This window comes from Pieris napi, chromosome 23 (genome assembly GCF_905475465.1).
Source record: "Pieris napi chromosome 23, ilPieNapi1.2, whole genome shotgun sequence".
Lineage (NCBI taxonomy): Eukaryota > Metazoa > Arthropoda > Insecta > Lepidoptera > Pieridae > Pieris > Pieris napi.
In genome coordinates this window covers 2,868,924-2,881,426 of record NC_062256.1, presented here as the reverse complement: position 1 = coordinate 2,881,426, position 12,503 = coordinate 2,868,924, and the positions used below count along the sequence as shown (strand labels likewise).

The following is a 12,503-nucleotide window of genomic DNA, read 5'->3' as shown; positions in this document are numbered from 1 at the left end:
TGTTAATATTTTTTTCGACTTACACCACATAATAGTAACTAAAGAGTCACTAGGTGGTCACGAAATGTTTTACTATACTTGGGTACTGTCCTGTACTGTGAAAAACGTTACGGCGAGTAACATGGGGGGGGGGGGGGGGGTCAATAATCTCCAAAAATTGCTTTACGTAATACTTGAACGCTCCCTAAGGAATTAATGCTATCCCGAGTTAAATTAATTATATTTACTCTCCGTCAACATTTTAAACACAAGTTTTAAACTTTGTTTTGTGTTAAACTAAGTAACGGGTCGTTTGTTCCGTTAAGCTATTAAGCGTGAACAACGCGTTGAATGTTAGATTTGCGAATGTTACCATGGAAACAGACGGTATGGTTATTCAGAAACGAAAGCTAACTATAACTTTCGTGGCAAAATCTATTATTGACATACAAGAGACAGACTTACGCCCGAATCCAATAATCTATCTCAATCCATAATACACCATCTGAGATAGTAATCTTAATCCAAATGTTATAACAAGTGTGCCAATAACCAATCGACAGATTAATTATTATGATTTATATTGATTATGATTATTTTAATGTTATTTGTACGGTTTTATTTATTTTATTTGGTTTAAATTGATTATCAAATATGTGAAAACTCAATAAAATGGCACGACAAAGAGCATTTTATCCGTCGCCAAAAAAGGATTGTCTTCGTAGGGTTTGGTTATTGGGATGCAGATAGGAGGTCGATCGACTGTCACGCTCTGATCTCAGATTGTTTTCTGAGATTGTGGATTGCTTATTGGGTTCGGGCGTTAGTTTGGTTTTTCAATCTATAAATTGCCCTAAGTAACTTTACGATTTGATTCGCGCACTCACGTTATTATAACACATATATTATGTATATATGATACCACCCGTATCACCTTGACGTCCGTCATTCTACAACGGAGCGTTTTTTGAGGCAGATTTACCGCCACCACTATGTGGAACCCCACTGAAGTATTTCCGAACCTATTCGCCTTAGGGTCCTTCAAGAAAACAGCGAACTAATGTTTTAAAAGCCGGCATCGCACTTGCGACCCCTCTGGCAATGTGAGTGTCCATGGCCATATCACTAACATCATCTGTAATATATAAAAAAAATTACGACCTCTTCAAAAGTATATTAATCACTATCTAAATTAATTATTATGTCTAGTTTTGGAGTAACATACAAAATAATATATCCTATGTAAAACATTATGACGCAGTATTGTGATAGTAAACAAATAGTGAAAGTTGCACGTGTCGGATCTATATTTATAGCAACTGAATACTGAAAGACATTGTCTATGGTACATGTGTGTAATTAATTAATTTATCAATGGTATTTGAAATTGTACGTCAGCTAAACAAATTTAAAATAGTAATAAAACTTTTTTAGATTTTAATTTGCAATTATTATCGAAATATCGATTTAATGAATGGGCTATGGAAGTGTGCAAACTGCGTCAATCTATACTTCTATACGAATATTATAAAGAGGAAAGATTTGTGTGTATGTTTTTAACGAATTAGCTCCAAAAGTACTGGACCGATTTTAAAAATTCTTTCACCATTTGAATGCTACATTATCACTGATTAATATAGGCTTTTTATTGCAATAAAAATAAGGATCCCAATAATGTTACCCAAGGTGTAAGAAAATGTCTATAAAATATCTTTCATCGCAAGATGCGAAACCTATTGATGTTAGAATAAAACAATAATCCACAATATTAAAGAACATATTAACATCATATAAGTTGGGTTAGCCATTATTTTAAATACGTTAATTAAACAATGGAAAATAATACGAAAAGAAACTTCGTATAATTAATGTAATTTGTAGAATAAAGTGAATGACTTTTTTAAGCTATCGCGGTATTTGCTTAAGAATAGCACTAAACCTGCATCATGAGTACATACATACACAACCTCACGTAGATACCCTCACTTTCACACCATCACACAACACACTCGAATTAGGTATTACGTACCTATTTAATAATTTTGATTGATTTTTTCTTTTCGTAAATATTTGAAACTTTTATCATGTATTCCACCAATTTTATTGCTTTTTATTGTATATATATGTTAGCTTTAAGATTACGATATTAATAAAACTTAAATTTTATATTAATTTCAAGTTCTTTACAGTTATCGTGATTATGAATTATCAACCCTTGGTAAATAATTACAAAATTGTTATAACTATTGACAATAGACAATATCGAATTGAATATAGTCTGTGACATGTGTATTAACGTAATGACGTTGACAATGGTCAATCTTAATTTGCCAGCTAATCGATATTGATTAACTAATATTATTAACGGTCTTCTGGAAAGCGTTGTTGTCTATGTTTTACGTAAAGCGATTAAAGGTTGGAAATGGGAGGTAAATACAGAATAAATCTGTCTTAAAAGCGAAAAATTCCTGTATTTTTCGGGAAATAGTAACTTTTTAAAATTTTCGCTATATTTGATAAAAGCAATACATATAAATGATTAATGAATATAATATAATCGAGTTGTGGTGGTCTAGTGGTTTGAGCGTGGGGCCCTCAAGCCAGAAGCAACTCTAACCGGCATGACTTTGTTCCAAAAATCGATGGCATGTATCATGCACATGGGCTGAAGCTACCGCGTAGTAGAAAAACAAAAAGTGACAAAACAAATACAGAAATGAATTTTTAAGACATTGTATGTTATAATGACAATGTTGATTTGATTGACGAGATATCGGTACATGATTACGTATTTTTCATGATAGAATTGATTAAATAATATTTTCAAATATATATTTCATACTTTTTTAAAGATAATCTTGCCAATATATCTTTTCTAATCCATAAAGAGCAATAACGTTAAATACATACATATAACGAATATTATCATTGTTGATATATACGCCTCGTCGCGATGTCAATTTTTTTTTAAACAAGCGTCCGAAAAGTTTACATAACTAATTTCGCGACGCCAACGACCTAAATCCACCTTGACCGTCAACCTTGTCAATTTCTTGAAATACATCGTTCTAATCGGTTTGTTCTAGAACAGAGACTAGCTTGAAACAACGCCATCTAGCGGCGAATAGCAATATGATGTATATGGCTTTATTCATAACCGCTATATTTAAGATTTATTTGCCAAACTTTTAATGGTTTTAGAAGTAGCAGTTTGATTTATGCCATCTATGTTTTGATATATTAATGCTAGAGCTTGTCGATACTAACATGATCAAGGCAAGAGTGCTTCGAGTTTAGCGTACAGTAACTAGGTGGCGCTGAACTCAATTTTATATTACAGGGCTTTGTATGTTTTAGTTTAATATTCCGTAACAAGATGTCGCCAGTTAATAAGTTAATGTAAGAAAATCCGAGATATGCTACACATTTTTAAATTTCTTTGTCCGATAAAGGTGAATTGCAGTTTAGTGTGCGCTAATCTAGAAATGTCCGAACGGAGCGCTCCTATTTTTTTGTTTAATGTATCATGTATGGTATGTATGTCTGCGTAACAAATAAATGTATTAGTTGCCCTAACTGCCAAACCTTAGCAATTTAAATGTTTAAAATAAAAGGTGTTTACGTATTTTCGACATCAATGAGTAACTGAACTGTTTATTTCCAGGACATGGATCTGATCGAGGTGCTGTGGAAGCAGGATGTCGACATGGGGTTCTCTCTGGAGGATCCAATGCAGCTGGTAATTTATTTATTTATTTACCGTTACCTCGAGCAGTGTTGGCTCTCATCCCTGAGGTCGTAGGTTCGATCCCCGGCTGTGCACCAATGGACTTTCTGTCTAACATTAAAATTAGCTTGAACGGTGAAGGAAAACATCGTGAGGAAACCAGCTTGCCTTAGACCCAAAAAGTCGACAGCGAGTCTCAGGCACTGGAGGCTGATCACCTACTTGCCTATTAGATTTAAAAATGATCATGAAACAGATTCAGAAATCTTAAGACCTAAAGAGGTTATAGCAAAAAAGTAAAAAAGAATACTAAATGGTCCAATTTATTTAGGAGGGTCCTCAAGCCACGAAAGTGGAGATGGGCAAGGAGTTGGATAAGGACCTGAAGGTTTTAGAAGAGAAGAAGATGTTAGAAGAATCTGAGAAGATCGAGAAGGTCAAGGCTTGTCTGCTGGACACGGAGAATAAAGAGGTAAGTTGGAATTATTCAAATTAGAATACAATTAATACGAAGAGTTTCCGGACCAATTTGACTTAGGGTCCTTCAAAAAAGCGTACCAATTCTTAAAAGGCCGGCAACGTACTTGTGAAACCTCTGGCATTTAGTGACCATGGGTATCACTTAACATCAGCTGAGCCTCCTGCCCGTTTGCCCCCTATAAATGAATAAAAGTTTGGTCCCTGTGGCAGAGCAGTTAATGCCAGCAATTCCTTGCTGTATTGTTTCTACGATGAGCAAGGAACCAGCTCTGGTGCCACCAGTGCTTACTTTAATCTTTGATTAACAATTGCCCCTAGAGAGTGTACTCCAACAACACAGGAACAAAATCAATCTTTCAGGATACAATTTCTGCTGACTGTTATTTTCCGTCAAGCAAGTAGCATATCAAGAAAAGAGCCGATTAAAAGGCCGACAACGCATTTGCTAGCCTTCTGGCAGTGAAAGTGTCAGTTAACATCAGGGGCCTTACCCTGTAACTTTCAACAGCTAATGAGTAAGAGTAGGTAGAGAGAGAAAAGAGAACTACATAGAAATTGCATACAAGAGCATCATGATTAGTTGCAGAGTAAGAGCAGGTGATTCTGCCCGTTTGCCCCCTGTTCTGATAGCAACCGCCATTTTATAACAGATAAATTTTCGTCATGATCGTAGAACAATGTCGAATTTGAAAAAAAAAACAAAATCCACTTTTTAACATATTTGGATACAACATAGACTAAATATTAAGACTACATTAAAAAAAAAATCCATGTGTTTTAAATTTCAAATTAACCAGTCGGCAAAGTGACGGATTCGATAAAAACATGTGATTTTTCTAGAAAACTATGTAATTTAATGTTATTATGTTTATTTTGTTTCAAAACAAACCCTTTTGTTTGCTTGTATGCTAAATTTCATAATAACAGAATATGAATTAAAATAGTTATGACAAAAACTAACATGATTATATTATTTTGAAATGCCCTGTAAAGTTTACTATTTGTCAGATCCGTCACTATTCTACGACTATGATGATTATTGTTCGTGATAAACTAGAAAATTACTGCACATATTCATGAAGCTATATAGTTTGACAAGGTTCTATGTAAGCTGGTAGAAATGTAACGACAGTTTTTGGTAGTGTTGGAAGTACCTATTTCGAATACAGACGGTGGTAGCGCCACAGTATTTTTTGTATTCATAAAATTGAGACCCGAATTTTCCTTCCAGGATGACCCCTGGGCTGGACTGTCGTATACAGTTGATACTGAGACGGGTAAGTTATAAGTACAGGCCGATTTACATTATCTTAGTGTTTAGGAGAGTGCTTTAGGATAGTACTTTAGTTGAAACATGTAAACGCTACTTGCTTTAGTAAACGCTACGCTAAAGAACTTGCCTTTCAAGTTGTACTAAAGCACTCTCCTAAACACTAAGATAATGTAAATCGGCCTTAAGATACATTTAGATACGTAGTCGCATATTTCATATAAGAATGTTGTTCGATATTTAAAATGATTTCTCGAAAATATTTATGATAGGACTTTTAAACTACTTGTTATGTGATTCGATTTTTAAAATTATCGTACTGATGGAAATGAAGTGATTGGGAAAGTTATTTTAGAAATAATCTATGATTCGATTTTTGAAATTATGTTTCGAACTGTAACTAATTGATCCTTTGGCGTTGCGTAGAGATGTGGGGTCACTCTGCATCTTCTACCGCATTTACCATGGAGAGTGTTCAGAGGAGTTGTTCGGATTAATACCTGCAGCTGAATTTCATCATCGGACGTCGAGGCAGAATACGAAATTCCACCCGTATCACCTCGACGTCCGCCGTTCCACAACTGAGCGTTTTTCAAGGCAGTTTTTGCCGCGCACCACCACTATGTGGAACCAGCTGCCCACTGAAGTATTTCCGAACCAATTCGACTTAGGGTCCTTCAAGAAAAGAGCGTACCAATTCTTAAAAGGCCGGCAACGCACTCGCGAGCCCTCTGGCATTGAGAGTGTCCATGGGCGGCGGTATCACTTAACATCAGGTGAGCCTCCTGCCCGTTTGCCCCCCGTTCTATAAAAAAAAAAAAAAATCGTTGTGTTTCGATTTTTAAAAATGTTAAAATATTTTTTGATCTACCAAAAATCAATTGTTTGTCAAATTATTTTTAGATAACTAGTCAACTAAGGTTCGATTTTTGAAATTATGTTTCAAACTCTGTCACTAATAACTGTGATTCGATTTTCAAAATTAACAAATTGATAACTATAGTGAAGTGATTTGTTTAAAGTCTACGATTAGATTTTTAAAATTATCTTTTTGAACAACCATAACAATTTTTTAAATATTATTTATGTTGTATGCATTTAAAACACATTTCCTTTTCGCTTTACACACTCAACTAAATACGAGAAACGTATAATATCCCCACAGTGTTGAGTACATAAGGGTGAGTCCCCTTATGTACCTAACTGTAAGGGATACCGGTAATTCAGTATACAGCCAATGTAGGGGATCGTTGGTTAATATTTATTATTGGAACTGTTTGTTTAGCTTTGATAACGGCTACATATACTATGTATTAAATACTTTAAAAAATATGGCACACATTTTGGTTTGAACAATTCTGTTATAGAATGCTTTCTATCATGTCGCATATTTAACCGACTGCAAAAAAGCCGAAGGTTATTTTAGCAAATTGTAACATCATATTTTAATTTTTAGTTATTTATTAAATAATTATTCTATCAACTTAAATCTAATAGAAAGTAGAAGATTTCATATTACTATCTACTGAAGTGGAATATAAATGTAATATTTGCTAGATGTGATGTATCTCAAATATTACTCAACAGATTTTGATAAAAAACTGCTGTGTGGAGTTGTAGATATATCTGACCCTTTGATCTCGATAAAACTTATCCGAGACATTTTATGACATACAGACGAAATTTTATATATTTTATATACACGTGCTTGGAAGTCTACACATATGTAATGTTTCATACAAAGTCAAAAATCATTTATTCGTATAGGTAACATAATGTACACTTATGGATGACAAAAAAGAAATATACACTAAATGCTTCTAATTTTATATTTACTGCCAGTTCTCAAATCAAGGGCGTAGAACGCAAGAGAAGAACTGGCAATTCTCCGTCACTCTTTTTAATCGCCATTTTTTTTGTTTTACACAACGTTTGTAAACTGCAACCAATACACCATGTTCCACATGACATCTTAAGTAATAAATAATAGTAAAATAAATTAAAAAAAAAGGGTGCGTGTACTTATGTACGCGCGTAAGAAGTTATACTTCTTTGGCATTATTAAAAATAGTTTTTGATTGCATGCAAATAATTAATTACAATTAAATAATCAAAGACTGGAAAAGGAGCCATTATAGTCAATAAAGTTCATTTTTCATTTGAAAAATTAAATATTTATTATTATTCTCTCACATTAAGTGTAACATAAATTCTATTATTATTCGAATGTTGTTTTTAAATTAAGTCCAATGCCGTAGCATCTTCCGTGGGCAACTTCATATTGATAATTTTGTGTAACGGTGCGCATCGTAAAATTTCACTCTCATAAATTTTTCATAACGCGCCTAAAGAAGTATAACTTCAAGAAGGGCTTCCTCTATCAGCAGGAGGCATGGTGAAATAGGAGCATACAGGTCCTACTGAGGTCCTGACTGAAGTCAGTCAGAGTCCTCGGGCTAAACATTTTTTTTATATCATAAGATTTAATGCACGACTCCGACCGTGTTAAGAGTTTTAACAAAATTTCCCTTGTCTAAAAACTATACCAAATTTGATAGGATTTTTTGTGTTTTAATAATTTCGAAATACCCTTGAGTGCTCAGCGGGACAACCATTAGTTTGCTGAGTCAGCATTATTTGAGAACAGACACCGCTTTTGGGGTCGTAGATTCGTAATATGAAATAATATATAGAAATTGTTAATATATACCTAGAAATGCCGCCAATTCTACCTAAACATCTCTCTTAGACACTGAAGAAGAGATTTTTTTTATTAAAAAGAGTTTATAAGCATCATATTTGTAAATTAAGTTTTGTTACATATCAATCATACCATGTGGAACCAGCTGCCCACTGAAGTTCCGAACTAATTCATCGTAGGGTCCTTCAAGAAAAGAGCGTGCCAGTTCTTGAAAGGCTGACAATGCCTTCTAGCATTGAAGGTCCATATCACTTAACAGGTGATCCTCCAGCCCGATTGCCCCCTGTTCCCGCCATCTTCATCCCAGTCTTTAAAGTTACGAGTTATCAAATAACAGTGAACACATGAAAATTAAAATCGTTTGTTTACAAAGAAATGAATCGCAAAATATGTTGTTAAGCTCAAAACTCAAAGACGGCTTTAGAGTATATTTTATTCCTTGAACTCTGAGGAAAATGTAGTTTTATTTAGTACTTAGGTTTTTATTCCGGAAAAGCGAATAGTCTCTATGGGGTAGCGTAGCAAAATGTTTCAGATTTTCCATGTTTAAGATTTTTGATTATTTAAATATTTTTTTTGCTAAATAGGTTAATCTCCAACAGCTGGATCGGTTTTGATGAAATTTGTGAATAAACCAGTCTCGGTTTAGATTTACAATGTTTTTTTTATTAAAGACCGCTGGTATATTTACGTAATAACTTTTAGGTTATGTACCGACAGCTATTTTTCATGATATATCCGTTTGAGTTTAAAAGTCGCTATTTTAAATTTAAAAAGAAAATTCGTTCATATCAATTGAAGTACATACTATAAAACGTAGATGTTACCATGGCAACGCATTCTCATTTTAAATGGTACAACAGCCGTTACGACATTTTGTAGCGTTAAAATCATGTGCTGGTGAAATGAATTAAAAACACCACAGATTTATTTGTTTCGTCATCATTTTCTGAGTGAACAACCTTCTGTGCCTGCTTTGGTCTAAGACATGCCGGATTACTCACGATGTTTTCCTTCGTACGAGACAGTTTCAAATAAAACATTGGTATATATTGCTAGGCCAATACAACTTAATTATTTATTTCTTACAGATAACATGTTATAAAACAAAATACTACGACAATATACAAAGCCTAAACAGGTTAGATATATTTGAAACAAAAAACATAGTAAGTAAAAAATAAAAGAAAACTAAAATTTAACATTAAACAAACAATAGTCAAAGTCTTCCCGCCTCTTCAAATTTGTCCTCACATCCTCTCAACATCCTCATAATTAAAACAATATCTTCTTTAGTCGATCTCTTATATTCTTCTATTTTTGAAGTTCGTTTTCTAAGCTCGGCAAACTAAAAAAAAAAAATATTGCTTTATCGGACAAAAATTTAACAAAAGAAAATAAATATTGTAACAGGACAATTGCAATCATACGAATGACATCTATGTTACAATGAATATAATATTCTAGAATTAATATCGATTAAAAAAACCAAAAGTATTAATCATTGAGAACAGACGATGATGACTTGTGGAAATCGTTTGAATTTCGAACGCGGCTGTCGCTCGACACGCCCATTTTATATTGAGCCTTCGTAAACCTTTCAGGTGTCTGTTTTTAAGTTATCGGAACGATGTATTTGAATACGTTTTTAAGTTGGCGGTGACAAACGATTTTGATTTAATAATAATTTGGTTTGACATTTATTAATGCTCATTTACATCTTGTTTACACGCTTTAAACATTCCTTTACTATGTGTATATGTATTTTAAAACCAATTCGACTTAGGGTCCTTAGAGAAAAGAGCCATACATAGATACAGATACCAATTCTTAAAAGACTGGCGCACTCGCAAGCCCTCTGGCCTTGAGTGTCCATGGGCGCGTTTTATATAAAAATAATCTAATTAAACAAAAAAGTTGTGTTTTAAGAAATTATATTGTCCAGAATATTTTTTATTAAAAGGTTTAGTTATATTTAATAATAACAGCCTTTACATTTAAATACATTTATATTCATATTATCTCATTCATTTATGTTATTATTATTAATTACTTAAGATGTCATGTGTAACATGGTTTAATGGTTGCAGCTCCTTACAAACGTTGTGTAAAAAAAAACATGGCGATTTAAAAGAGTGGCGGAGAGTTTATTGCCAGTTCTTCTCTTCCGTTCTACGCCCTTGATTTGAGAACTGGCACTAAATGTAAAATTAGAAGCATTAATATGTATTTCTTTACTGACAAGTCATAAGTGTACAATGTGTTACCTACATGATTTTTGAATTTGAATTTGAAATTTAAATTACTAGGTATCAGTGTGGTCTGTTTGGCTAAGGTCTACTCCAAATCCCGTCATTTCTGTCTGCACTGTGTCTCAGCACCAGAACGTACATAGCAGTACCTGCTGTTTCCTTGATCTATCCACCTTCTAAACTGTCTTCCTCGGTCTCAGTTATAATAATAAAATTTTAAAATAACTGCTTTAGTTTGTTAAAACATCGTTGCTGTTGTCAATAGTCGTGTCGTACCGACAAATAATAAGCCGACCGAAACCCTCGACTGTATCAAACCAGCTCTGATTCTGCGTGTCATCTTAAACTGGTCTCATTATTCCCTGGAAACGTGTCCCGTCCGAAATTTCGAAGATAATCGACTTTCAACCTTTTTTCGGTCCCTTTGTACGATAATAATTCGAATTGTATTCTAATGAATAAATTATAACTTTTTTATGGATTTTCGATCATAATTTTCATGTTAAAGAAGTCTTAAATATAGATTCTCACCATCCGGGGTCTTCACTTGGTACGCGAAACCAGCTCGGTCTGAAGTGGTATAATGGTTCGTTCGGCGCCCAAATGCATTGTAATTAATATTTTGTTTCTTATGTTAATAAATAAGCCTCCGGAGTAGAATTTATAGGAAAAGTGTCAGGGTCTATATTGGCTTCCGAAATCTATTTTTTTTATGGAAATTCAGAAATTTTATACAATAACTAGCTAACTCGTCGAACTCCGTTTCGCCACCAGATGGCTTCGTTTTATGTAACATTTCATTTGGTGATCCCGCTTTTCTGTTGAATTTTTTCCTGAATTTTCTTTGCTATAAACCTCACGAAGCCCAAAGCCGTATAAATAGGTTCGTGCGTTCTGGAGTTATAGCGTCAGGAAGGAAAACCCGACTTATTTTTATATAGGTAGTAGATTAATGAGAACTCCTTTTTAAACTTTTTTCTTCGTTCATTGACTTACTGGACTTAAGGTCCTCTGTGCACCTAGTGGAGCATCCTTCCAGCTTCCTTCGCCTCTGCAATGATGCTTCATTGCCAGGTCTGTTTTGGTCGGCTACGTTTCCTATTGCCTTGAGGATTCCCGTCCAGAGCTTGCCTGCTAATGTGACTTGGATTCCTCCGAAGCGTATGGCTCACCCACTTCCTCTTTCCTGCACAGCTCCCATAGCTGATGATAAAAGATTCTCTTCGGCCAGAATATTCCAAGCACTTAACGAAGGCACGTTCACGAATACTTGGAGTTGTTGTGTGGTGTTCTTGTAACTATTCTCTGTGCTTTTTGGTGCCGTACGTTTAGTCCATAATGAAGGTCAGAAATCTACGACTCGTAAACCAATGCTTTAGATATAGTAACCGGGCTATATACAGACATATTTAACAATACGTAGGGAGCATTGATTAATAGTAGAGGGATGTCTCAATCCCGCGGGATTAGATCATTAATAACGCTTTTGTTGCATCGAAAACGATTCAGCTATTGTATAGCTTTATATAACTTTGAATTGTGTATGTACGAGTGGTTGTGGGGCTTAAAAAAACTATTCGTTGGGACAATTTCAATATTTTTAGGCAAACGACTGACTGTTCCCAAAGCCCCAGTGTCTGAAGTTGAGAGATATAGGTACATATAAGATTATGACGACTCATTGGTCTAGTGGTTAGTACCCCTGACTGCGAATCCATGGGTCCCGGGTTCGATCCCCGGCTGAGACGAACATCGATGTGATGAGCATTTGGTGTTGTGCTTAGATCTTGGGTGTTTAAATATGTATTTATATGTCTATCTATCTTTAATATGTATGTATATCCGTTGCCTAGTACCCATAACACAAGCTTCACCAGCTTAGCATGGGACTAGGTCAATTGGTGTGAATTGTCTTAAAAAAATATATATATATATTCTTAATCGGAATTTCTTCGTTAGCGTGTTTTAGGGTAATACATGCAGCCGTAGCTTATAGGTAGTACATTGGTTTAAATAGAAGTGGCGTCACCATTGTCTATAGATTCGCGAAACGCGTCCTATGAATGTAGTTCTTAATCGAGTTTACCGTAGATT

At 34.4% G+C, this 12,503-nt stretch overlaps 1 protein-coding gene across 9 annotated transcripts in view; it reads left to right on the top strand.

The window, feature by feature from the left end:
- The window catches only part of LOC125061166 (segmentation protein cap'n'collar-like), a 122,131-nt gene that overhangs the window by 45,907 nt on the left and 63,721 nt on the right, over nt 1–12,503 (top strand). For all 9 annotated transcript variants that reach the window (XM_047666401.1, XM_047666394.1, XM_047666395.1 and 6 more), the window contains exons 3-5: nt 3,644–3,718; nt 4,038–4,178; nt 5,418–5,463. In XM_047666401.1, the coding sequence (XP_047522357.1) occupies nt 3,644–3,718; nt 4,038–4,178; nt 5,418–5,463 (262 nt within the window). The remainder of the gene's footprint in view (nt 1–3,643; nt 3,719–4,037; nt 4,179–5,417; nt 5,464–12,503) is intronic.